We start from the raw sequence: 26,327 nt of genomic DNA, 5'->3' as shown, positions 1-26,327 counted from the left end.
CCTCTTTATACCGTATGGCAAATGGTATTCTCAGAGGAACCAGATTTAGAAGCTTTTCAGGCAAGAAACTGGTTCTTAAGATCTCCTCTGCTTTCCTCTCCTCACTTGCTGGGTTCCCAAGCATGAGCTGAAGTCCAATACTTCATTTCACTTTAAATAATGTGAAAATTACTACGTCTGTAAGGAATCTAAGAAATGAATACTAATAGCTTGTCAAGTTGTTCTCCCTTATGAGTCACCAGAAATAGAAGACTTCTGCGGTTGGGTGAATACGGTCCCCTCAGAATTCACGGAATTCTACGAAATTCTACGGAACGTGGCCTCATTCAGAAAGAGGGTCTTTGCAGACATCATTAATTTAGGGATCTCAAGATGACATCATCCTGGATTAAGGGTGATCCAGTGACTGGCATCTTTACAAGGCCAAGAGGGAGATCTGGATGCAGAGAGACACAGATACAGAGACAAACAGAGAGGGGAAAGTCCAGTGAATACAGAGGCGGAGACTTGCGTAATGCAGCCACAAGCCAAGGACCCACGGCCTAGGGCAGCCTTCCGGGATCCTTCCCTAGAGCCTTCAGAGGGAGTGCAGCGCTACAGATAACCTCGATTTTGGATTTTTAGCCTCCAGAATGGTGAGAGAATGAGTCTGTTATTTTAAGCTACTTGGGATGGTAGCAATTTGTTACAGCAGTCGTTAAGAAACTAGTACGCTTCTCAGAAGTCCAAGCTATTAATTGTACTGCCAAACGCTCCCTCTTTTGCTAAACTTTCTTCCTAAGGCATGGTGCACTGGGATCCCAAGGCAGTGTTCTGACATTGAGGACCGTGACCCCTTCGTGAGTTGGGGAAAACAGTTTCCCACGAAATAAAATCCGACAGAAAATGCCAGAGACCATCTTGAGTAATGACGAGGAGTATTCTTACTCTTTGCTGAAACTGTGGATCCGATCGTATGTATATGTACGTGCTTACAAGATCACAATGTCATAAAATGTTGGTTTTCCTCAGGGTCATGGTCAAAACCAAACACACTGTAGAGTTGCAGAAGCCACTATCTTTGGGCCCATCTACAAGGGGAACCTTCTTGACCAATGGAAAGCTACCCCAGTTTGGAACATCTTTGGGGTTGGTAAGCACAATCATGGCTGCCGGAGGCTTGGGAACGGGAAATGGGGAGTGACTGCTCATGGCTACTTGGTTTCCTTTTGGGGTGAAGAGAATGGGGTGAAGAGTACATATAAATATATTAAAAGCCACTGAATCGGGGCATCTGAGTGGCTCAGTTGGTTAAGCAATTGCCTTCAGCTCAGGTCATGATCCTGGAGTCCCAGGATCAAGTCCCACATCAGGCCCTCTGCTCATCGGGGAGCCAGCTTCTCCCTCTGTCCCTTGCCCCTTTCATGCTCTCTCTCTCTCTCTCTCTCTCTCAAATAAATAAAATCTTAAAAAAAAAAAAAAGCCACTGAATCATACACATTCAAGCAGCGAATGTTATGGTATGTGAATTGTAATAGCCCCATTTTTTAAAAAAGCTGCAGCAGAATGGCCAAGTCTGTGGATAGCAGGGAAACTGGAGGATCTTTCCCTCTGATTAAGGCTTTTGGAACATTCTAGAAGAGGGAGAAACACCAAAAGGAAGGTTTTAGCTTCCTGCTTGTAAGCCGGGTGGAGCTAATGACAAACTTAAAAGCACTAATTTACAAGATGTGACTTATAATTAATCTTCAGACTTTGGGAGCAACCCACAGTGGTGGGGCTTCATTTTTTAACAATTTCTTTTTACTGATTTGTACATGTACTCCGCACCTTGTTAACGAAGTTATATTTTTCAGATTAAAAAAGGAAAAAAAAAAAGAGCTAAGTTGTATTCATTGTGGCAACTTGGGTCCCTGGTCCCCGGTGCTGAAGAAACGGAGGGACACACCCAGACACTGCGGAGCCCTTTACAAGTAATCACAACCCTAGGAAACAAGGAATGCTATTAGACTTGTAATTTTAGAGCCAGGAAACTCAGGATCCAAGGGCCTAAGTAGCTTTTGTGGTACCACAGAAGCAGGCCTGAGCTCCCTGCTACCACCTTTCTGCTCACGGTGCTCCGGTGTGCACATGTGTCTAGAGAAGGGGCAATGGGAGTGGCCCAGCTGGAGGCACACAGAACCCTGAGGGAGGCCAGCGCCGAGTTCTAGAACCTTCCACAGGAGAAGGAAGTGCTGGAGAGGGTAAGGGGCAGGGCAGGTCCCGAGTCAAATGAGAATTTGAGCCTTCGAGCACTGGAGCTGGAAAGTGGGTGTGGGCATTCCCAACTGGCTGCTGTCACAGATTTCCACAAACAGTGGCTGAAAACAACACTGAGGCTATTCTCCCGCGGGGCTGGAGGGCGTGAGCAGGGTCGGGAGGGCCGCCATCTCCTGGAGGCTCTAGGAGAGAACACGTTTCCCCTCCGTTTCCAGCTGCTGGTGGCACCTGCCCTCCTGGGCTTCCCGCCCCTCCCTCCATCTCCTACGCTGACCTCTGACCACTGACCTCAGCTTCTGCCATCACACCTCCTTCCCGGACCCGGACACTCCCGCCTCCCTCTCATGAGGACCCTTTGGATGACACTGGGTTCACCTGGGTAAACCAGGCTCACCTGCCATCTCCGGATCCTCGATCACATCTGCAAAGTCCCCTTTGCCATAGAAAGTCACATGTTTGCGAGTCTTGGGGGTTAGGATGCGAGCATCTCCGCGGGCCACTGTCCTGCCCACCACACTAGTTATGATGTTTTCACCACATCAGTGTGGTGGGAGAGGCGGTGGGCCAGAAGTCACAGCACAGAGGAGAGACGCAGATGGCCCTCCCTCCAGGCTCCCAGTCCCGGGGTGGGGGGGGGGAGGAGAGGGGTGGCTGCTGATCGCTGCTGCGAATGGACAGGAGAGCCCCGCAACTGCAAGGGCTTACGGGAGTCTGACTCCCACGGCGCCGCCTCTCGTTACATAAGCACATTAACCAGATCATGGCTCTACCGTCAGAGTCACTCCGTTTTCTCTTCCGATGGGCTTCGCTTCGCTGCCAGGTCCTCTGCCTCTCTCCCTCCTACCTCACCCCCTAGTGGGCGACTGCTATCCCGCCCTGCCCCCACTCCATCCCAGAGCACTCCAACCTCAGGGCCCCCCCCTCCCCGAGGGTCTATGAAGGGCTACTTTTACTGCTTAGACCCTGGAAGCCTTGGGATGGGGTGGATGTGGCTGGGGGTGGGGTGGGGGCTTAGGGTTAGAGACCCTGATTCGAGGGCAGGGAACACAGCTTCCCCCTCTCCAGGGCAAGATAAACTCGAGGGAGGTCCAAACTGGTCACACTGCCAGCACCTACATGCCTCAGGCCGGGCTTGCTGCGTAAGAAAGAGTCCTACTAGCCGATGACCTCGGGGCCCATCACCTACCAGGTCGCCTACATCCCACTCTCTCCCACAATGCCATCGAAGCCCTGACACACCCCCCTTTGCACAGATGCAAGTCTGACCTCTTCCCACATGGTCCCTGTTTAGGCCCAGGTCATTTCTCAAAGAACTTCCCTGTCTCCAGCCTCTGGCTTTTCCAAGCTGGCCCCACCCACGGCTGGGGCCATAAAGTCCTCCACGGTGACACGCCAGCCTGTAAGATGCCCAACTCAGTGCTCCCTGGCTCCCATTTGTGCTGGAGAGGTGCTCCCTGTCTCTTCAGGGTTTTCTTATCGTTCCCCCTTGCATTCCTAGCTTCCTAGTTTCAAACCACTTCTGGTGATTCTGTCCTATGCCCATAACCATTTCCACTGTGCTTCTAGTTCTCAGCCTGTGTTCTGTCTGCCTCTCTCTCTCTCTCTCTCTTTTTTTCTTTAAGATTTTATTTATTTGACACAGAGAGATCACAAGTAGGCAGAGAAGCAGGCAGAGAGAGAGAGAGGGATGCAGGCTCCCCGCTGAGCAGAGAGCCCGATGCAGGGCTGGATCCCAGGACCCTGAGATCTGAGCCAAAGGCAGAGGCTTTAACCCACTGAGCCACCCAGGTGCCCCTGTCTGCCTCTCTTACTCACAGCTTTACGGACATGGAATTCACATATATACGACTCATCCTTTTACAGCGTATGAATCGATGGCTTTTAGTGTGTCCAGGGTTGTGCATCGACCACCACAATTTTAGAACATTTTCATCACCCCTGAAAGCAACCTTGCATCCCTTGGCTGTCACTCCCTGGTCCCCTCTTTCCCGCCCCAGACAACTGCTAATCTATTGTTTGTCTCCTCAGATTGGCCTGTTCTGGATACTTCACATAAATGGAATCAGAAGATACACAGCCTTTTGGGACTGGCTTCTTGCACTTAGCACAAGGTTTTCAAGGCTCACCCATGTTGTCACAGGTATCAGAATGTCACGCCTTGCAATTGCTGAATGCTACCGTATGGATGCGGCACATTTCATTTTTCCATTCATCTGATGGGACACTTGGGTTGTTTTCACTTCATGGCTACCACGAATAACACTCCTGGAAACGTCTGTGTACCAGTTTCTGTACGGGTCTATATTCATCCCTCTTGGGCGTCTACCTAGGGGTGGGATTTCTAGATCATTCGGTAACACTGTGTTTAACTTATCTCCAGGAACTGCCAGACCGTTTTCCCACAGTGGCCGCCCCCTCCTACAGCCCCTCCAGCAGTATATGGGGGGGGGGGGTGTCTCAGTTTTTCCATCTTCCCATCTCTCTTTAAATTCTTTGATTAGGAGCCTCCAAGTGGACACTGCAGATCACAGGGGCCACCAATCACCATATCCTGGTATTATGAGCACCACGGAGCTACCTTCCTTCCTGCTTCCTATGCCCACAGATGCTGGTTTTTGACTCTACATTATGTCCGGTCAGTCACTATCCATTTCAGTCTTGCGGGGGGCTGGGGAGCTACTGTGGAAGGCTTCACCACTTACTATTCTCCCTCAAGTCAATTTCGCTCTGCCAAAGAAATCTCAGCAAATCCGAGGGGCCCGTGAACAGTACATATACGTCCTGGTGCGCAGGAACATGCTGGATTCCAGCCAAGTACTTTGATGTGGTCCTTCCCTCCCTCTGTCGAACGCTGCAACGGAGCCACGGGGCACCTGCCTAGACCACCTCTTTCTTCGGCCTTTCTCACCTCCCGAAACTCACCCACGAGAACAACCAGATGATAAAATGTTCTGAATTAGATAGTGTGACAGTTGCGTAACTCTGTGAAAAATCCACTGAATGGCACGCTTTAAAAGGGTGAATTTTATGGTACGTGAATTACAGCTCAATAAAGCTCCTATATTAAGGGAAAAAGAGGAGTGGCATGAGTTTAAAATGTAACCACCCACGATGTATTCAATGTATATTCTTAGTTAAATTTTGGCAACATTTTTTTTTTCAAGATATGATGTAAGTCATCTTGTGTATTTGCTACTTTGAACACCACCAAGTGCAACTTTATTCTCCCTTGAAAACTAACTCAGAACAAGAGGGGAGAAGGAAGCAAGCCGAATTTTACACTTCAAGGGCAATTTTTTTTTTTGAAAGATTCTATTTATTTATTTGACAGACAGAGAGAGATCACAAGTAGGCAGAAAGAGAGGGGGAAGCAGGCTCCCTGCTGAGCACAAAGCCGGATGTGGGGCTCGATCCCAGGACCCTGAGATCATGACCTGAGCCGAAGGCAGAGGCTTTAACCCACTGAGCCACCCAGGCGCCCCTTCAAGGGCAATTTTAAAAACAAAAATTAAGCACCGCAGCAAGGGCCCTTTCACTGAAGACATTATTTTCATCAGTTCGCCCCCTCCCCCATCCGTCACATTCCTCCTCCAGAAAATTCCTACAGGCAGCTCCGGAGCTGTGAGAGGAATTAGTTTGCACCTGGAGAAAGGGTTTTCAAAACACAGCAGCACTCCACCACTTTTGGCACAGGCGGGTGGGGTGGGGTGGGGTGCAGTAGAACTCAACTAATAAATAACAAAGAAACAAATCCTCTGGGCTAGTGTAAAGTTTTAAATTACTTAAGAGAGCCCAAATGAAAAGGTTCTGGAAGTCTTAGAGGGAATTTGAAGAAATGGAAACAGGACCTAGGGTGAATGAGGAAGAATGAAGGAGACCTTGACACAAGGATCAGAAATATGCTGAACATGTGGTAGGTAAACACCCAGGGAGGCACAGCTGGTGACCACAGCCCTAGTTCCAGGGGCTGGTGACAAGGGTAATGGCCCTGCAGCCAGTGGTAATTGCTACTGTGTGACAAGAATGAAAATTATAACACAGCTGATGCCAGAAACAATGTACGTGCCACTTGAGCTTTCAAAGTGGAGGCATTTTCAAGTCAACTGAGAAAAAAAAGAGAGAGAGAGGAAAGGATCGCTTTTATCACTTTTCCATTTCTCTATGCGTGCCATTTAAAAATAAAATAAGCTGCATAAACCCAAAACAAATTATGTTTACAAGGACTGAATTTATTACGCCTTCTGGTGTTATGCTCTTACTAGCTTTAGAACAACCTTTTTCTCAAAAGGGCATGACCCATAAGACAGCAAACGACTGATAAGGCATACACTTTGACCCCATCCAAACAACAACCAAGATGTTTAAGTTTTCCAGACTCTTTATTATTTGCAATGTCAGCCTAAAAATACAGGTCTGGGGGCATGCACATAGACACAGAATATACAACATTTACTGAGCCTTCACTATATGCCACTCTCTCTGCTACGCACTTAAGACGTATTACCTCATGGACTCTCTACCCAATCCTTAGTCCCATTTTAAAGGTGGGGCGACTGAGGCTTAGCAAGGTTACCTGGCTAAGATGTGGTGGAACAGGGACCAGAACCCAGAGCTTATCTGACACTCAAGCCTGAGCTCTTGACACTACTCCACGCAGCTTCAGGATTAATCATTCACCCAGATACCTGCAAAATCATCTCCAAATCGCCCTTGGCCATGGGGCTGCTCATGGTGTCCTGAACTCTCTCTACCCAACAAGAAGAAAAAAGGTGCTTTAAGGTTTCTGGCTGGAGGGCCACTCTCCCCGAATGAGGCGAACGAGGGGAGAGTTGTGTCCTTCACTTCCACGGTACAACTTATAGAAAACTTTTTTTTTTTCCCTCCCAACAAAACTTTCTGCACTCTGCGCCAGCCATCCCTCTTAAGGCTTCCATCTCAACAAAGCAACAGGTGAAAAAGACGGGGAAGTAGACGACCAGAAACCAAGCAATGATCAAGGGCCTCTGCTTTCTCCCTGCAGCGAAAGCTGCCCCGCACCATCTAAGTTCTTGCACAAGCGACGGGAGTAAGGGAAGATCCAAAGCACACGAGCTCCGTAGAGCTGTTACCCCAAAGCTCCCCAGCACCGAGGGGGTCCACTCCAGGGAGTGAGTTCTCCGCAGAGGTCCAAGCACCACGGCGCTGGTTACTGTTTACGGTTATCACGACATCCCTGGTCCTGCCCCGGGCGCTCCTGAACCTCGAGCCCGGTGACCTCCCTCTCCGGCGCCGGGGGAGGCTGCACCGCCCAAGGGCTGGAACTCGGATGGCGCCGGCGGGCATCGTCTGCACCCCTGCATTCGCCAGCCAGAGCCCAGACGCACTGAAGGGGCAGCCGGAGCTGCAGGACCCGCCCGCCGGCTCGGAGGGTCCGCGGGGGCCCAGCCCGAGGCTCAGGCAGCCCCGGGGGTCCCGCACCAGAGGCCGCCCCCGGGGCCCGACGGCGCATTCCCGGGGCCCGAGGCCTCCCTCCCGAGCTCCGTCCTCCTCGGGCCCGCCCCGCTGCCCTCACCTCGGCCCGGTCCTCCGCAGGCCGCTCGCCGCCGCCACCGCTACCGCCCGGCCTCCCCGGATCCACAGCAACCCGCAGCCCGGGACCGGAAGCGGGAAGCCGCGCGCGCGAGCTGCGCGTGCGTGTCCCCGCCCCGAGGGCGGGCCCGAGGGCGTGGCCCGGAAGGGGGCGTGGCCCGCGGGTCTGCGGGTCTGCGGGTCGCGGGAACTACGAGCTGTTTCTGGCTGACCCTCCGGGAGGGGTCCGGAGAGGATCTCCTCCCGGCCTTGTGGGGGACCCGTGGACTTAGCCGGGAGGGTCTCCGCGGAGGGGGTGAGGGCGATCCTCGGGGACGGGTCAGCGGGGGTGGGGGGCGTCTTGAGGGAATCAGGGGTGCCTGGAGCGGGGGATCAGCGGGCGCCTGGGCATGGCTAAGGGGATCGCGCCTGGGGCGAGAAGTCTGAGGGCAGCGGGCACGCGATGGCGAAAACAGGTCGGTCGCCTGAGAAGAAGGGGCTGTGTAGGTTACAGGAAGCTAGACAGATCTGGGGGAAATGAGCCATATGCCTCTCCGGTGGTCCCAGACAGCCCAACGTGGGTACGACCAGATCCCCCAACACACGCTGGACGCCCAGGTGGGTGCCATCAGATACTCAAAACATGCTTTCGGGTACCCTCGAATAGGTCAGATTAGGACATTCATCTGGATCTGTCAGTTACCCTGAAGTATTCAGAATCGGAAAAAATGCCAAAATACCCCAAAGTACCAGACGCCTTCACCCAGGAGCCATCAGATACCCCCAAATAGAAACATATCAGAGACCCTACTCGGAAACCTTTAGCTAGTCCCCCAAAACACATTTTAGATACCCCCAATACAGATACTGTCAGATACCCCCACACAGGTATTCAGTCTAAAATACATGCCAGACCATCCCCCAACACAGGTGTTTTCCGACACCGCAAGGCATGCCAGATGCCTCCCCCATTGCTGCCACCCCCTCAGGTGCCATCAGATTTCCCAGCTCTGAGGCTGCTTGTTCCAATCTGGGTTGGCCACAGGTGAGACAGCTGGGCAGTACGCAGGAGAGGAGCCAAACACCTCTTTCACCAGATTCAAGTCAACCAGGCTGAGATCTTCCCAAGCCAGACTCACTTCAAAACACCCACAATCTGTGGCCGAGAGCCCTCACTTCAGAAACCCGATGGCGGAGTCCCCAGTAACCTGCCTCCAGTTTAAGTCCATTTTGTCATGGTCAAGAGAGGGGAGCACGTCCAGGAAATTGGAGTTTCCAGAAGTGTAAGGACGTGCTTCATCAGAGGTCAGAAACCTCACACAGAGACTTTTGAGGTCTTGATGGATGCATAAATGTTCACTCTCTGAGTGCCTATGACTTTGGGACTTTATTCCAAAGGCAGTGGGGAGCCATCCAAGATTTTAAGCAGGAAAAGCGGCATGATCCTTATTGCTATAGCTACCTTGGTCACAGAAACCTTCAGGTTGACACAGTTCTCCCCTAAACCAACTTTCTGAAGGAGCCTGGCAACAAGGAGAGGTGTCTCTTGCCTTTCTTTTTTCTTTCCATTTTGCATTTATTATGCCCTTCTCATGGGCCAGGGACTCTGACAAGAGCTAAGGAGACACAGAATGTAAGTCTATGGCAGCGTTTCTTAGTCTTGGCACCACTGACAACTGGGGCTGGATAGTCGCTTGTTGATGGGGGGCTGTTCTGTGTATTGGAGGATGATGAACAGCACCCCTGGCCTCTATCCACTTAGAGGCAAGCAGTACCCCTGTCCTGACAACAACAACAAAAAATGCCTCCGGATAATTGCCAACGTCCTCTTGGCTGAGAGCACCTGGCCTAAGAGACATTCAGACACTGATACAGTCGCCCCATGCACAGTCCAGGCTTCCTGGGGGAGGTGGCCCTGGCTTTGTTCTAAAAGGTGAGTAAGAGTTAGGTGGCCAAAGGAGTTCCAGGAACAGCACTGAGTGAGCAGGGTGCAGGGGCGTGTGGGCAGCCACGAGACTTCATGGTGGCTGAGTAGTGGAAGGGAAAAGCGGACAGGTAGGCGGAGGTCAGATCATGAAGAACCTCAGACGTCAAGGCCAGTAATAAGACCGTCTGGAGGGGTGTGTGGGTGTCTAAGTCAGTGAAATGTCTGCCTTTGGCTCAGGTCATGATCTCGTCGTCCTGGCTCACCTCGGAGTCTGCTTCTCTGCTTCTCCCTCTCCCTCTGCCACTCTACCTGCTTGAGCGCGCCCTCTCTCTCTCAAATAAATAAATCAAATCTTAAAAAAAAAAAAAAAAGAAGAAGAAGAAGAACACTGGAACGGTGTTATGTCAGTGGGGCTGGTCTCTGGGAAAGCATCTCAGCTCTGCCCTGGTGACCCACCGTCCATAATTTCCTGGAGTGTGACTCATTCCCTGTTCTGTTTAACTTACTGTGGGGCTGTTTCCTCTAAGGGACAGATAGTAACATCTGGCTTTGAATACCTCCAGTCGTGATAGGCGTGTAGCTGGTAATACCTGGGAGGTGCCTGCTCTCAGCCTGTTGGGAGTGAGCCACAGATGATCTGGCCCCACAGGCCTCCTACACAAGTGTGGGAGCTGCAGTCAAAGCCCAGGGTTGTGGGTCTGTGATTTAGCTGCTTGCTTTAACTCAGCAGCCCAGGGGAATGATGATGACGATGACAATGGATGCTACCCTTGCCCATTTGTACCAGGCATCACGCTAAGGGCAAGCCACGTATTTTCCTTTACACCAACTCCAATCTTCTGTGATCTCAAATGGCTGTCCTGAAAGTCAAATATTGTCTCTAGGAGGTGGGGGCTTGATTTCCACTACCCTGCGAGAAGGCTGGATTGAGTCACTCGCTTCCAAAGAACAGAGTAGGGAGAGGGAAAGAACAGTAACCTGGCAGATGTCGTCTTAACCAGGGAATGAGGGTTCATATCCTCAGAGATGTGAGACCCATAGCTCTTACCCCCTGATCTGATGAGGCAAGAAGGTTCCCAAACCCATAACCCTAATTACGAGAAAACACCAGACGAACCCAGATTGGGGACGGCGGGAGGGCATTGTCCTAGACACCTGGCTAATACCTCTCAAGACTGTCAAGGTCACGAACAATAAGGAAATACTGAGAAACCTCACGGACCAGGGAGACGAGAGAGACAGGATGATGAGAGAGAACACAGTATTCTGAGTTGCGTCCGGAAACACAGAGAACCCAAATGGAGGAAGAAACCTTGGGGACACATGAGACAATAATACGGTATAATGTTGATTCCCGAGTTGTGACAAAGGTAGTGTGGTCATGGAAAATGCCACCACGACAGGAATCTGGGTGAAAGTTAGAAGGGGACCCTCTCTGCTCTCTCTACTTTTCTGTGATTCTTAAATTAAAAGTCAAGGGGAATAAGGGGCTACCCGCCCCCTCTGGGGAGGGTGGGAGGCGTTAGTCTGTTGTGTCAAGATAGTTAACTGTTGTATGTGGATTGTCGACTGTGTTTGTATGGGCGGCAGAGCGTCAGCGTCTCTAACCCCCTGCACTGTTCAAGGATGAAATGGACAGCTCTGCTGTTGGAACCACCCAGATTGCGGTATTTTGCAAGGCAGCCCTAGCTGACTAATACACCGCCTGGGGTTTTTGCAGTGACAAAAGCTGAGATTAAGAGGTGTTTTGTGGGCCCTGAGGTAACCACATGGTCCCTGCCCTTAAGGGACCCGGTGCTCTCCAGGGAGCTGAGGTCAGCCTCCAGCAAGGGTGAGAAATGGGATGAGGACGCAACAGGTAAAGGAGGCCATGTGAGAGAATGAGAAGGAGAGAAAGTGGCTGCCACCCAGAGGGCTGGGGCTGAGCCACGGGACTTACCAGAGCTCAGAAAGGGTTTGCCGCAAAGGGGGCAGCTGGAGTGGCCAAGGAAGGTCCCTTGCGCCAGCTGGTGCCCGTTGATACATTCCTTCTTCTCTCTAGCATCCTGACCCTTGTCCTTTAGAACCACTGGGCTCTTCCCCTGTGGGGGACAGAAGTGAACCTTAGAACGCCTCATGCATTCAGACCTACCTCGAATCGTGGGGCTCCAGGGCCGGGGGCGCACTGAAAAACTGGAGAAAGTAGAGGGAGGTTGTCCCTGGCCCAGCCCCCTGACCTTCTCCTTCTGCCTGGTGACCCGACAACGTAGGGAGCTCAGTCTGCGCTTTACGCTGGTGCTTCTGTTACTCCGCTCAATCTTGCTGGCGCCATCCTCGCTCCTAAGGGATGGAAAGATGAACAAGGGGGGCACAGCAGGGCCAGAGGGCCATTTTGAGCCTGTCCTGCCAATTGCTCCTGGACCCCACCTGGAATGTGTCTCCTCCCCGCAGACATTTGACTGACTTAGACACCCACACACCCCTCCAGACAGTCTTATTACTGGCCTTGACGTCTGAGGTTCTTCATGATCTGACCTCCACCTACCTGTCCACTTTTCCCTTCCACTACTCAGCCACCATGAAGTCTCGTGGCTGCCCATGCAGGACTCCCTGTTTCTCTTCTGTGGTCTCTGAACTCTCTCCTTCTGCCTCTCACTTATTCACTCAACAAACATTTACGAATGTTTGCAAAGTTCCAGGAACCGTGGGGCTCGGTTTACAGAGGGGACTGCGATGTGGTCTCAAGCTTGGGGTCCCTCAGTGGGCAAGGCTGGATATCCTGGCTCTGTCCATTTCTGCCTCCTCCCTCTGATTCACCCCAACCCCTGTATCTAATCGGCTTACAAATCCTACTCATTCTTCCTTTGGGATATCTCTTAAATCCTGCTTCCCTCTTTCCCCTAACACTCCGGCCCCAGATCACTGCCACGCCTCTCCTGGATTACTGGTACCCCCTCATTTAATAAATACAGTTGACCCTTAAACAACATAGAGGTTAGGGTCCCCAACCCCCTGCACAGTCACAAATCCATGTATTAATTCTGACTCCCCACAGTGTAACTACTGATTGCCTACTGTTGATCAGAAGCCTTACTGATAACATCTACAATCAATGAACAGGTATCCTGTGTGTTATAGGTATTAGGTACTGGGTTCTAACAATAAAGTAAGCCAGAGAAAAGGGAGTGTCATTAAGAAAATCATAAGGGAGAGAAAATATATTTACAGCCCTATACTCTATTGAAAAAAAAATTCACATTATCAGTGGACCCGTGTATTTCAAACCCGCGTTGTTCAAGGATCCGCTGTATTCATTGTCATGTCAGCAGCCAACAAACCCAGCGCCTGTAGAACCTGTTCACTGGCGGGAGATCCCACCCCTCCAGGCTGCAGCCCCTGCCTGCCCCCAGCCCTGCCTGTGCTCCCCATCATCATTCACCAAAGAACGGTGCTCCTTAGTGTCACCGAGGTGATCTGGCCTCTGCTGACTTCCCTCCCCTTCCCTCTTCCCAGCCCCACCTGACACCATTCCTCAGGGCTTGCCCTTTCTCCAGGAAGGCGCCTCTTGATTTCCCCCATACTCCTCTCCATGGGCTGGCAAACGTCTACTCTTCCATTGAAGACCAGCTCAAGCCGTCACCTCCTCCAGGAAGTCTTCCTCTGCCCTCCCAGCGTGCAAGAGGAGCCTCCCCAGAAACCACCAGCACCATTGCCCTGGCAGTTCCAGGGAGGGGACTGGGTCCCCCCTCCCCCCCTTAGGGCCGCGGGAAAGCGTGTGCAGATCTGTGCAAGCCCCAGCCCAAAGCGCCCCCCTGTGGTAGCTCCGCGCACTTACTCAGACAGGAACTCGAACCAGGTGAGGTTAGAGCGGGCTCCTCCCGGGCTGCCTGACAAGCGAGCCCTCTGCCGGGCCCTGCAGGGTCAGAGCGGACAGACCCCTGGGTCAGCGGCCCCTCCTTCCCCAGCTGCCCCACCTCCTGCCTTCTCTCTCCCCCCAGTGCCCCCTGGAGACCTCACCATCCCTCCCACTGTGTGCTCCCTCCACGGTCACTGATTGGTTTTCCAGCAGAAGGGGGCAACACATCTTGGTCAGACAAAATCAGCATGTCAGGAAGATTTTCTAGCAAATGGCCGTGTCTTGGGAAAGAGGCACCGTTTCTCATTTGTGCAAAGGTACGTCATGGCCTCGCTCCTTCCCGGCTCATGTCCCTTCTCCTTGCCCACACGAGTCCCTCCCCCCTACCTCTCCTGTCCCTGTTTCTCTCCCCCATCTCCCTGTCTTCTTCACGCCTGTCCCCCACCTGTCCACTCCTACACTGTCCGCCTCTGCTTCTCCCCCATACTTGTCCTCCGCGTCTGTCTTCCCACCCCTACTCCCTCACACCTGTCCCTCTTCCCACTTACCCATGGTACTGCCGAAGTTCTTGAAGCACCTGCTGGACAATCAGCCTGGGCAGGGGACAGGGGAGAGTGTGGGTAAAAACAGCTCACAGGTGCCCCAGGTCATAGACGTGTTCCCCCAGTCGAGCTATGATTGCCCAAACAGTCCCCCTGGTCCTGATGCAGACCCTGACTGGGAGACCCGACCCGTCCCCTGATGCTATATTGAAAACCCTTCTGAGAGGCCTGGGTGTCTCCTCTGGGATAAGGATGGTGCGGGAGAGAAGCCCCAGGTTATGCGGGGTTGGGGAGGGACCCCAGCCGTGACCCTGTAGCTGTCCCCTGGGGTCCCCTCCCCACCGTCAGGGAGACACTCACACATGCTCGGGCTCCACGTGGTCCTTTTCCATGCACTCCAGCACCGGGGGCTCCAAACCTGGAAGCAGTCCCCACCCCAGGAGAGACAGGCGTGAGAGGACGCTGGGGCAGACCAGCCCTGCCTGGGTCCCCAGTGACCCATCCAGCACAACTGGAGACCTTCCCGATGGGGCTTGCTGTTTGGTGGGGAGAGGCACCAAGAGGGGAGAGCCAGTGTCGGGGGCGCACCCTTGGGTCTTAAGATGGTGGACAATGTGCCAAGGGCTTTGCTTGTGTACCCTGTGGACCCTCCAAGGAGCCCTAAGGAGATATGCTTGTTGTTCCATTCTTTTTTTTCTTTTTAAGATTTACTTATTTATTTTATAGAGAGAGCAGGGCAGGGAGGGGCAGAAGGAGAGAGAGAGAGAGGATCTCAAGCAGACTCCCAGCTGAGCGCAGGGCCAGCCTGGGGCTCCGTCTCATGACCCTGAGATCACGACCTGAGCCAAAATCAAGAGTCAGAGACTCAACGGACAGAGTCACCAGGGCACCCCTGATTCTTACAGAGAAAGCGGCAGGCTCAGAGACTTACTGGAAAGTGGTAGTTTTGGGTTTATAGACTTCAGGTCCCTCTGAAAGCAGAGAGACACAAGCTGTTAGGACAGAGATCCAGAGATAAGGAGAGGCATAAAGTAGGGGACAGAGGTCGAGACAGAAGATGAGCCCTAGGGGAGCAAAGGGATTATAGTGGTGCAGTCCACCGGGGCTGGAGACCCTGGGGGTGAGATGGGGAAAGGGAAGGGGAGAGGCTGGTGCTGGATGCCTCTCCCTCTCCACCCACCCCCCCACCCCCACCCCAGGAATTCTGCCCAGTTCCTGCCCATGGGACCCTAAGCCCCCGCGCCCCCATCAGTAGCTCTTCCTCTCTCAGGCCCATCTGGAGCCCCATCCAGGGACTCCTCCAGCAGAAACTCCCACCCTTTTGGTTTGAATGCAGGAACCCTCCCCGCCCCCCCTGGCTGGGCTACCTTGAGCAGTTGGACTGGGCGCATCCAATGCCGGAGAGATTTCCAGGGAGCTGATCTCATCGAAGGACGCGGGAACGGACCGTGACCTCACTCTTTTCTCAGGGCTGTCACATTCCTGCGGGGAATAAGCATCTCGCTAAGCTAGGGAGGCAGTGAGGGGGGCAGGAAGCTCCCCAGTTGGAGGGTCCACAGCCACCACCTCCAGCCGCAGGCAGGGGCTCCGCTTAGCCCAGGGCACGGGGCTGGACCTCTGTAGCAGCAGCTGAAGCTTGGAGCCATACTTTCCCCAGCCGCGGGCTGCAGTCCTGGCCAAGGATGTCCCCACCGGTGGGCTGGAGCCCCAAAACCCTGTGCTCCAGGTTCCAGCCCATCAGGGATTGCTCCCCAGGTCACGGTCCTGGGCAAAGACGCCCCAGGCACAGGTTACGGCCCTTGAGGCTGGGATCGCAGACCTGAGACGAGATCTGCCAGGAGCGAGTGGGGCTTCCTTCTAGCTGCAAAGATGTGGAGACCATCTCCCCCGCCTCCCAGACCAGGGGTTGTACTTGTAACCAGGGATCCCCTCCCGTGGACCCCCCACCCCAGCAAAGAACCCTCAGTCTGGGGCTGGACTCTCAGTACTCAGGGACTCCCTAGTCTTGGGCTACCCCAAGGACAGCCCTGCTGTGACAGGTAAGTCCTACCAGCTGCTGGTGAGGAGCTCCTTCCCACCCGCCACGCTGGCCCCTGGGCCCAGAGTTGTGCCATTATCAAGGTGCTTGGAGGCTGTACCCACCTTGCCTGGGTGCTCTGCTGGGGTCGCACCCCCAGACAGACACTCTTGGGTCCAGGCCTGCAGGTCCTCTCCCGGCAGGTTCAGGGCAAGGCTGGCCAGCGTCCGAGGGAGACAGGGCCCCTCCTTCACAGCCGATGCCTCGGGGCTGAGCCTGGTGGAAGAAATGAGGAAGGCAGGTCTTCAGGGAGTCTCTTCTACCGGCAGTTGCCCCGGCGCCAGCATCCAGGGACCTGGGGGGACCCGCGGGGCGATCCTTCTGGGGCAGGAGGAGTGGTCAGAATCTGGAGGGGTGTTCGGTTCCCTCCATCACAGGGGTCGTCGGGGGAGCCTTGCTGGGGAATTTGCAGGGAGATCCATTTCTTTGAACGGTGGACACATTTTGAACATCTTTGAGTGGCAGAAAAATCATTGGATTTCTATTTGCAGTGACTTGGGGAGGGTGTTAAGGGAGGCAGGTGGGGTGGCTAATGTACTCCCCCCCCCCCAGCCTGGGCCTGCTACTGAGTGTGGAATCAAGCACACGTCTGCGTTTTAACCACAAGTGCATCTGTGGGTCTGTGCATCTGTGGGTCTGTGCACCCCCGCGTGCTCGTCGCACATGAAGGCTTTTCTGTATGGGTTGGACGGGATGAGTGTGCAAGCCTGTAGGGCACGTGTGCACATTTGGGATCGTGCGTACCCGCAGCGTGAGCCCGCGGTCTTCATTTTGGGGTGGAGTGTGCTTTCACTCGGAGTGCAGGTGCTGGCCTGCGCGTGAGGACCTGTGTGCCCGCAGGAGTGTGGCCCTGCCCTGTCCTGGGGGTGTGTCACGGAGGGCTGTTGGCCGCATGCGCTGACCTCTGCCAGCTCTCGGAGCAGCTCCGCGACCTCTCCCAGCTGCGTCTCCGAGGCAGGCCCTGGGACTCCGCTGAGCTGGACAAGGTCGACGCTCTTCCGGCCTCTTCGTTGGGGGCACCGCTGTCCCTGGCTCCCCCAGGCTGGCTGTGGGAAAAGGTCCCAAGGCCCAGATCCTGGAGATACTCGCTGCCCTGCAGGGCCCCCAAGTCCAGGCTGAGGTCCTCCGTGCTGTCCCCGAGCGGCCCAGGCATACCATCCTCCTGTTGGCCGGTGTTGGGGGAGGGGAGAAGAGGGCATTGACTGATGGCAGCAGACGCCCCGGCACCGAGTCCTTGCCCATCCCCCTCCCATCCAAGCTGGGCTCAGCGCCCTGCTCGCGGCAGGTGGGGTGGAATGGGGGTAGTCCCCCCCAGCACTCTGTCTAACCTGGGCCTTCAAGGCCTCATTCCTGAAAAGGGGCCGGAGGTCTGGGCTTCTACCCGAAGTCACCTCACTGCTGACATTCCCTCTAATGGGCTTGACCTCAGCCCTGCCCCCTCACCCGGCTTGTTCAAGGTCTTCGAATGCAGCTGGGTGGGCCTAAGTTATTCTGGACGCTAATGCAGAGTTTCAGGCATGTCGGGGCTCCCAGTCATGTCCCTGGGCAGAGTGGGGCATCTTGGTGGGTGAGGACCCCGCCTCAGGCCCAGACTCAGAGGGTGTGCCTTCACACTTAGGAATCCAGAACAATCAGGTTAGTGCCGTATGTTTTTTAAAGTCGGGTAATGCGAGGAGATCCACACTGGGCCAACGAGTTACCAATTATTGGACCCTGCGCTCTACCACTCGCTTGGCTCCCGTTCACTGTTCCTGGCCCTGGTCCTTCCCGCCCCAGAGCGCTTAAGCCAATCCCTTTCCCTCCTGGACAGGTAGGAGCTCAGGGGGCACATTACAAAAGGCTACAGGGTCAGCCGCCTCCACTTCTGGCCCCTCTGTAGCCTCAGACCGCCAGCAGTGTGCCAGGCCCCGTCAGACACCGAAGACACACAGACGTGGTTGACCACGTGGCAGCCACCAACCGCCAACACACGGCCACCCTCCCACCCCGGACTAAACAGGCCTTATCCTTACTGCCACAGCCACTCCACCACAAGGGGGCATTGTTAACCCACTTTCCGGATCAGAAGACTGAGGCTCAGGGAGGCAGGAAGACTCGCCCCGGATCACAGGGCCAACCAACGGCAGAGCCGGACTCAAACTCAGGTCTGTCTGGATGCAAGCCCTATGCTCTTTCTCTCCCATCTCTCTCCTCCTCCTATCCCTTTTCTCTTCTCTCGTGCCCTCCAAATCATTCTATTTGCCTTTTTTCCCCCCCCAGCCAGGGAACTTGCGTTTTCCTCTCCTTGGAAAACCTCTTCTCCCAGCCCACCTACAGCTTGGCCTGGAGAACTCCTATTCATCCTTCAAAAGCCAGCTTGGGTATGCCCTCCAGGCTGCCTTCCTGACTCCTCGAGACTAGGGTAAGATGTTCCTTCTCTGGGCTGTCACGATCTGCTCCCTGGGGATTTTCCTTGTCCAGACCTTTGTTGGGACGGACCTCAGAGAGGATTTGGTGGGTAGGAGAGTGGGTGGGCCTCTCCCATTGCTCCCTGCAAAGCCAATACTGAGACGTGGCCCCAGGCATCTCTGTGGTCTCAGGCAGCCCTCAATGGACTGTCCCAATTGGTGGCCTGAAGGGGCTACTGAGGGGATATGCCCCCCCATGGACTCTACAAAAGACCCACAAGAGGGGTGCCTGGCTGCCTCAGTTGGTAGAGCATGCGACTTTTTTTTTTTTTAAGGTTTATTTATTTATTTTAGAAACAGAGAGAGAGAGAGAAAACGTATGTGAGTGCAGGGGGAGGGGCAGAGGGAGAGGGAGAGAGAGAGAATCTTAATGCAGGGCTCGATCCCAGCACCCTGAGATCATGAACTGAGCTGAAACCAAGAGTCGGATGCTTAACCGACTGAGCCACCCAGGAGCTCCGAGCATGTGACTCTTAATCTTGGGGTCATGAGTTCAAGGTCCATGTTGGGTGTAGAGATTACTTTAAAATAAATACATAAATAGATAGATAGCTAGATAGGTAGTGATGTTAATAAATGTAATTTTATTTTTTTAAGATTTTTTTTAAAGATTTAAAAAAATTATTTATTTGACAGACAGAGATCACAAGTAGGCAGGGCGGCAGGCAGAGAGAGAGCGGGGGAAGCAGGCTCCCCGCTGAGCAGAGAGCCCGATGCGGGGCTCCATCCCAGGACCCTGAGATCATGACCTGAGCCGAAGGCAGAGGCTTAACCCATTGAGCCACCCAGGCACCCAATAAATGTGATTTTAAAAAAGTCCTCCGGGACACCTCTTCCTCTGTATCTCCCTCCAGTGTTGCTCTCTCTCTTTCAAATAAATAAATAAAATCTTCAGGGGGAGCTCCTGGGTGGCTCAGTTGGTTAAGTGTCTGCCTTTGGCTCAGGTTATGGTCCCAGGGTCCTGGGATCAGGCGCTGTATCTGGCTCCCTGCTCAGCAAGGAGCCCGCATCTCCCTCTCCCTCTGCCTCTTCTCCCACTTATGCGCGCGCTCTCTCTCTCTCTGTGTCAAATAAAGAAACAAAATCTTTAAAAAAACAATCTTAAAAAAAAAAATTCCCCGGGATAGGATTGCCAGACAAAATACAGGATGACGTTTAAATTTGGATTTTGGATAAACAACAAGTACTTTTTTAGTGTAAGTATATCCCAAAACATTGCACTATTTGACATTCGAATCTAACTGGGTGTCCTATCATTTTGTTTGCTCTGTCTTGCCACCCTACCCCTGGACCATTTGGCTAGGCAGGGCCAGTCCTTAGCAGGTGAGGGAGGACAGGGAGGCCCCCTGCTAATGCCTGGTGTGGGGGATTTACAGAGAAGCATCCAATGCAAAGTCGAAAATGCCAAGTGCCCGCCCGGTAAGAGGAGCTGGGCAGGATCCTGCTCCCTCCGCGCCACTCCCACCTCGCTCCCTCGGAGCTCTCCACGGTTTTTACCCCTGCCTTCCTCTTCGTACCCATTTATCGTGCAATGGACGTGGGTTGCTTCCATGCTGGGTTGCTGTGAAGTGTGCTGTGAACATGGGCCTAGAGAGAGCCCGTTCGAGGCCCTGCTTTCAGTGCCTTTGGGTAGATACCGGGGAGGAGGATTGTTGGCACAGCGGTAATTCTGGGTTTGACTTCGGGAGCACGCGCCGTACTGTTCGCATGATCTCTCTTTCTCTGGAATCTCTCCTTTGCACTGTTGATCCTCGTCCCTCCCACCTCCCCGGCTGCTCCTTCTCTGCCTCCGCATCCTTCCTCTGTCCTGTATATACCATGGTCCCTCTTCTTCCGCCTCTGGTCACGGCCGGCTCAGGGTCGCCTGTCCCTCCTGTGACCCGGGCAGCAGCCTCCTGGCGGGTCTCCAGTTTCCCCAAATCACTCCTGTCCCATCCCTGGTGCCTGGACAACTTCTATTGACTCCTGTCTCCTCTGCCACTGCCTGAAAGGTTTCCTTGTGTCTCTGGTTTTTATCCTTCTGTAAATATAAACATGTCAGGACAGCCTCTTGGCCTGGGCCGGGCCCCCCCTTCTCCCTCTCCTGCATCTGGCCTCCCTCACCAGAGGCAGAAGTGGGAACCTGGCCAGAGCTGGGGGTGCCAGGGGTGGTGGGCAGTGGCGGGCACAGGCTGTCCTAGCTCTGGGCAGCAGGTACACTGAGGGAGGCAGGGGGAGGGGAGCCTCATCCTTTGCTGGGGACCCCGAATCTTTCCTCCAACGTGGCCTGGGTGAGAAAAGGCGGGAGCCGACCCAATGGGGGGCCTTTCCAGGCATCTGACTAAACAGTGTATTCTGACCCTGACACCCCAGAGAGGATGCAATAAATCCAGGCTCTCGCTCCGTGGACCCTGGGGAAACTTGGGGGATGGGCTCCGCCCGTCGGACTCAGAGGCGAGACGTCCCAGGAATGCTCACTCTGCAGAAGGGCTTACTGGGTGCAGCGTTGGACAGTACATGGATAAACTGGTTTTTAAAAACGTGAATAGTTGCTTAGTTCATCGTCTATTAGCCAGCGTGGCACAACCAGGCAGCTTCGAGCATGTTGTTTCTCTGGTTCCGTTTAATTAGGTAAGAAAGAAGATCGATATCGAACAGAAGGGCAAAGGAATGACAGGGCAGGTGGTCCCTGAGGGGCTCGCGGGGTAGGAAAACCTCAGTCAAGGTTTGCATCCCTGGTATGACCTTTACTAGCTCAGCGTGACCTCAGGCAAATCCCAAGCCCTCTCTGGGTCTCAGTTTTCTCCTCTAAAAAATGGGTGCAAGGCTGCCTTCTTGTAGGAGTCCTTGCTGTGTGGGTACAGTGGGATGATGTGTGCACATCACAAGCCCAGGGTCAGTGGAAGCAGATCTGACGGTGCTTCCTGTTCTTCTATTTCGGGGGTCAGGGCTCTCCCTCCGAGGGAGCCGTGGCTGTGTCAGATGCAGTCACGCAGCCCATCCCCTGCCCTCCCAGAGCTAGGTGCAGGGGGAGGGATGGTTTAACCCAGCCGTCATAATCAAGTATGATAGAATGTTCCAGAAAGCAGGCTGAAGCACTGAGGGGGAGGGCGGCAGGCTCTGTCTGAAGGGACAGGAATTCTAGATTGGAATTTTACTTAGAAAATCCCCTCTAGGGGCGCCTGGGTGGCTCAGTGGGTTAAAATCTCTGCCTCCGGCTCAGGTCATGATCTCAGGGTCCCGGGATCGAGCCCCGCATTGGGCTCTCTGCTCGGCGGGGAGCCTGCTTCCTCCTCTCTCTCTCTCTGTGCCTGCCTCTCTGCCTATGTGTGATCTCTGTCTGTCAAATAAGTAAATAAAATCTTTAAAAAGAAAAAAAAAAAAGAAAAAAGAAAATCCCCTCTATTGTAAAGCACGAAACCCAGAGTGATCAAAGGTGTCAGAAACCCATTAAGTAGAACTCAATTAGGAAAAGTTAGACAATCTTTAGACAGCTTCCATCGCACAACAAAACCCCAAAAACCCAATTTTTGACCGCATAAAATAACATCCACATGACACGTAAGTGATCTCTTGAACTCACCAAGTTTCACACATCGGTCACATTTCATATAGTTTAAAAAAGCTCTGCCTCTTGGGGCGCCTGGCTGGCTCAGTTGGTAGAGCGCGGGACTCTTAATCTCAGGGTCATGAGTTCAAACACCACATTGGGCGTGGAGTCTACTTAAAAAAATAAAAAGAAAGAAAAGGGAAAAGAAAAGATCTGCGTCTTACCAGTTAGGAGACCGTAGACTTTCAAGAAGTCCTCCTAGATGTAAAAAAGAAAGAAGGAAGGAGGGAAGGAGGGAAGGAAGGAAGGAAGGAAGGAACCAACCAGGGTGTCTTCCTGGAGGAGGCGACAGCCAGTGAAGCCTTGAGGAACAAATAGGAGTCGGCTAGGCAGAAGCTACAGGCAGGGGCATTCCAGGCATCAAAAGAACAGGGTGTTCAGAAGCCTGAAGGCTTGGAAGGTCCTGGTGATTTCCAACAACTGGCAAGAGTTCCTTACTGGCTGGAGGTGTAGAGGGGGAACCTGGGCCGGATTAGCAGGCCTGGTGGGTCAAGCAAGAATTTTTTCTTTTTTTTTTAAGATTTTATTTATTTATTTGACACACAGAGAGAGAGACAGCGAGAGAGGGAACACAAGTAGGGGGAGTGGGAGAGGGAGAAGCAGGCTCCCCACTGAACAGGGAGCCCGATGCGGGGCTCGATCCCAGGACCCTGAGATCATGACCTGAGCCGAAGGCAGACGCTGAGCCCACTGAGCCACCCAGGCGCCCTGCGCTATATGCTTTAACGGTCCCAGGCCCTCCTTCCTTAGTGTGGGGGGCAGTTCCAAACGCCACCCGGAATGCCCTCCGGTGAAGACATGCCTCCCCAGATGCGTGGAGGGGGGCTGCCTGCAGATGGCTGTCAGCTGTCAGACCCCTGCCGGGAAGTCACACCCTTTCCTGGCCGCCCACAGGCCACCACTGACCGATGTGTGGACCTAATGGTTTGCTGGTCTCAGCCCGACTCGAGACCACTCTGCAGGGCAGCTGCAGCTCATCTAACCACCCATCTAACCGTCTTTCCTTCCTCCCGTCCGTCCACCCATCCATGCGTCCATCCCTCTGTCAGTTCTTCCTTCTTCCATCCGTCCTTTCAGCTGCCTTCTACTGATCTCTCCCTCCCTCCCCTTTTCCGGGAACGACTCCGGTCTCCTCTTCTATAAAATGGGGTCATAACCACTCAGCCAAGTTTTAACGACAGTTCTCTGAAAAAAATGCGCGTAAGGTGCCTGGTTGAGTGCCTGTGTGTCACAAAGTGTACTTGCTGCCACCGGTGTCATCCGCTGCGGCCCGTCTCCGCCATCGGACACCTGCCTGCGTATCCTCCATGCCGGGGAAGTCCGGGTGCTCGGGCCTCCAGGCTCCGGCGCTGCTCTCGGTGGCCGAGGCTGCAGCCTCAGGGTCAAAGGGCTGGACGCATGGCTTGGGCTCAGACCCTGCGGAGAAAGGAGGGACCAGGTGTCAGGGCCAAGGCGGAAGGGCTGAGGAGCGGGGGTCTGAGTTTTGTATCTGCTGCTGCTCCGCTGGGGCTCGGTCTTCTCATCTATAAGATGGGTTGGTGGAAGAAGATGGTCTCGAAGACTTTTAAGCCTGCACGACTCCCTGTCCTGTGCCTGCGGCAGACAGTTGTGTTCAATCATGAGACTCTTTCCTGCGGATCCGTCACCCCCTTAGGATGTCCCCACCCCCCACCAGGGACAGCATCTCCAGCAGCTATCTCCAGTTAGAGGGGGCTCCTGAGATGACGCTGGTTGGTCACGCCTGCTCTGGCAAAGAAAAGCCCTCATTCAATGGAATGCGTCCTTGAGATCAAATTCAAGTGCCCAGCGCCCACGTTTGTAGGGTCTCTAACGGTGGGACTTCTGGTTGCCTCTGCCCTGATGCTGTATTTGGAGTTTCAGGGACCTCTGGGTGCCCTGGGATAGAGGAGAAAACCAGGGCTTTAGGGTCAAGCAGACTGTGTCCTTGTCTGGACCTGTCGCTAACGGTTGCCCACCCTTTGTGGAAGGCAGCTTGAGGCTCAGACCTTTGCGGAGGGCGAAGGGGCCCGACGTGTGTGGTCCTTGGCCAGTCTTGGCCATCTTTCTTGGTGTCTAGGTCAGGAGATATCAAGTCTTGGACTGAGCTGCCTGCTGTGGGAGGAATGGGTACCCCCTTTTCTCTCCCGCTGCCTCTTACAGCTCAGCGAGCGCGGTCACCCTTATTCAAATAGGTCACCCCTATTCAAATCCCTGCAGAGGTTCCTCATTGCCTGCAGGGAGAAGACTGAGACTCTGTTGCCTGAGACCCTCCCCCTCCATTCCTGCCCTGAGGCTGCCTGCCTCAAGACCTCACTCTATTTCTTCCAGAAATCTCTGTGCGCCCCCCACCCATGGCCCCTCTCTCACGTGCATTTCATTTCACAGCATTGCCTTGCCATCTGGACTCCCTTCACTCCTCCATCCTCCCTCAAGACATCCCAGGCTCTGCTGAAACCAGGGAGGTGACAGGAGAGTGCCTGGAGGAGAGGCCTGGGGAGGTGGGTAGTGGTGGAGGACAGGGGAGACCAGTGGAGGGATACATGGAGGGACGGACCAGACCAGCGAGTTCTTAACAGGTGCAATGGTGGCTTCAGGTGAGGCTGAGATGGGGTGGGGGAGTGGGACGTCAGATGCTTTTGGAAAGTGCCAAGTTAAGTAGATAGCTTGGGTCCCCTATGGCTAGGTGACCCCATGTCCTGGTTTTCTGGGGACAGTCCTACTTAACGCTGAGCCAGGGTGATTATGAGCAACACCCCCTTTCATTCTCCAAAGGGTCTGGCAGAGGGGAAGGTCACTGGTGTCCCTTTATCCCAACAGGGCTGTCTGCACCCGCTCACGCCTCCTTTCCTCCTGGCTACGGACCTGCAAACACTGCTCCAAGTTCTGGGACCCTGAAACATACACAACCCTGAGAAGCCTTCTTATGAATACAAAATTGCCAGGGCCTCTGAACCAGGACAGCAGAAAATGGCCAAGGCAGAAATAAACATGCTTCATGGATAGATGAGTGCCAAGGGATTAGGTGGACACGTGCATGTGTGCAAAAACACCGGGACACCGGAAAACTATGTGGCGGTCCCTTAAAAAAGAGAATCATAGAGCTCTCACGGGACCCAGCCATCCCACGCCTAGGCATATCCCCCAGGAAATAAAAATGTACGTCTGCCCAAAAGCTTATGAGTGGCATTATTTATAATACGTCAGCAGGTCAGAAGGTGGAAAAAACCCAGATATCCACCAATGGATGAATAGAGAGAGAGAGACAAGATGTGGTGGAGACCTACAGTGGCATAGTATTCAGCCACGAAAACAAAGTTCTGACACCTGCTACAAGGTGGGGGGTCAACCTTGAAAACATTATAAGTCAAGACGCCATTTGACAAAGACCACATGCTGTGCGAGTCCCTCTATATAGACTGTCTGGAATAGGGGAATCTATAGACAGAGGAAGCAGATTCGTGGTTGCCTGAGGCTGTGGGGGGCGTGGGGGGTTGGAGGGACAGCTGGAAGATACGGATTTCTACTGGGGTGATGAGGATGTTCTAAAATGCTTTGTGGTGATGGTTGCACAACATTGAATGTATTGGAAGACATTGACTTGTACCCATTAAATGGATGAATCCTAGGATATGTGAATTCTGTCTCAATGGAATTGTTGCCCCCAAATATCGCCGGGGCCCCTTGTTGAATTTTGATTGGGCGGTGCTTATGGTCTTCAGCTCCGTTTCTTTCAGGGTAGACGATGTCTGGGCCTGTCACCGTGTGTGAGAACATCACGGTTTCCACCATCCCCGCTCTCTCAGCTCCCCTCCCAGGCTGACTGAGGGACTCTGCTCCGCTGTACCTCATTTAAGCCTTGTATCTCCCCCCTTCCCCACCCTGAAGCCAAGGCGGCATCTATGACTCAGAGAAATGTCGGGACAAAACAAGCAGGCTGTGAAGGAGAAAAACCAGATGTGGGGGTGAGTCCAGGAGGCTGATGCGATCCTGGAGGAGGAGGAGGAGGAACTGGTCCGAGGGTCAGTCCCATCCCTTGGCCAAGCACTCCAGGGGTCTCAGGAAAGACCGAAGGGTCTGCCTTCTTCACCGGGCAGGGGTCTCCTGGAGGCCTGAGGCCTCGACAGC

The 26,327-nt window shown here is 53.8% G+C and overlaps 1 protein-coding gene across 2 annotated transcripts in view; it reads right to left on the bottom strand.

Moving 5' to 3' along the window:
• The window catches only part of ARHGEF18 (Rho/Rac guanine nucleotide exchange factor 18), a 65,147-nt gene extending 47,635 nt beyond the window's left edge, over positions 1-17,512 (bottom strand). The window contains exons 1-8 of one of the 2 annotated variants that reach the window (XM_080824379.1): positions 17,069-17,512; positions 16,232-16,382; positions 15,457-15,571; positions 14,450-14,507; positions 14,096-14,140; positions 13,527-13,604; positions 11,929-12,031; positions 11,652-11,793 (exon numbers count right to left, since the gene is read on the bottom strand). In XM_080824379.1, the coding sequence (XP_080680505.1) occupies positions 11,652-11,793; positions 11,929-12,031; positions 13,527-13,604; positions 14,096-14,140; positions 14,450-14,507; positions 15,457-15,571; positions 16,232-16,382; positions 17,069-17,319 (943 nt within the window). In that variant the 5' untranslated portion in view covers positions 17,320-17,512. Of the gene's footprint in view, positions 1-7,789; positions 7,870-11,651; positions 11,794-11,928; positions 12,032-13,526; positions 13,605-14,095; positions 14,141-14,449; positions 14,508-15,456; positions 15,572-16,231; positions 16,383-17,068 lie in introns of those variants that run through there. The other variant, XM_080824380.1, reaches the window with a different exon arrangement.
• Positions 17,513-26,327: the final 8,815 nt, after the last annotated feature.

The sequence above is a fragment of the Martes martes genome (genome assembly GCF_963455335.1).
Source record: "Martes martes genome assembly, chromosome: 1".
In the NCBI taxonomy this organism is placed as follows: Eukaryota; Metazoa; Chordata; class Mammalia; order Carnivora; family Mustelidae; genus Martes; species Martes martes.
The sequence above is the reverse complement of the archived record's forward strand: the minus strand, read 5'-3'. Positions and strand labels throughout refer to the sequence as shown.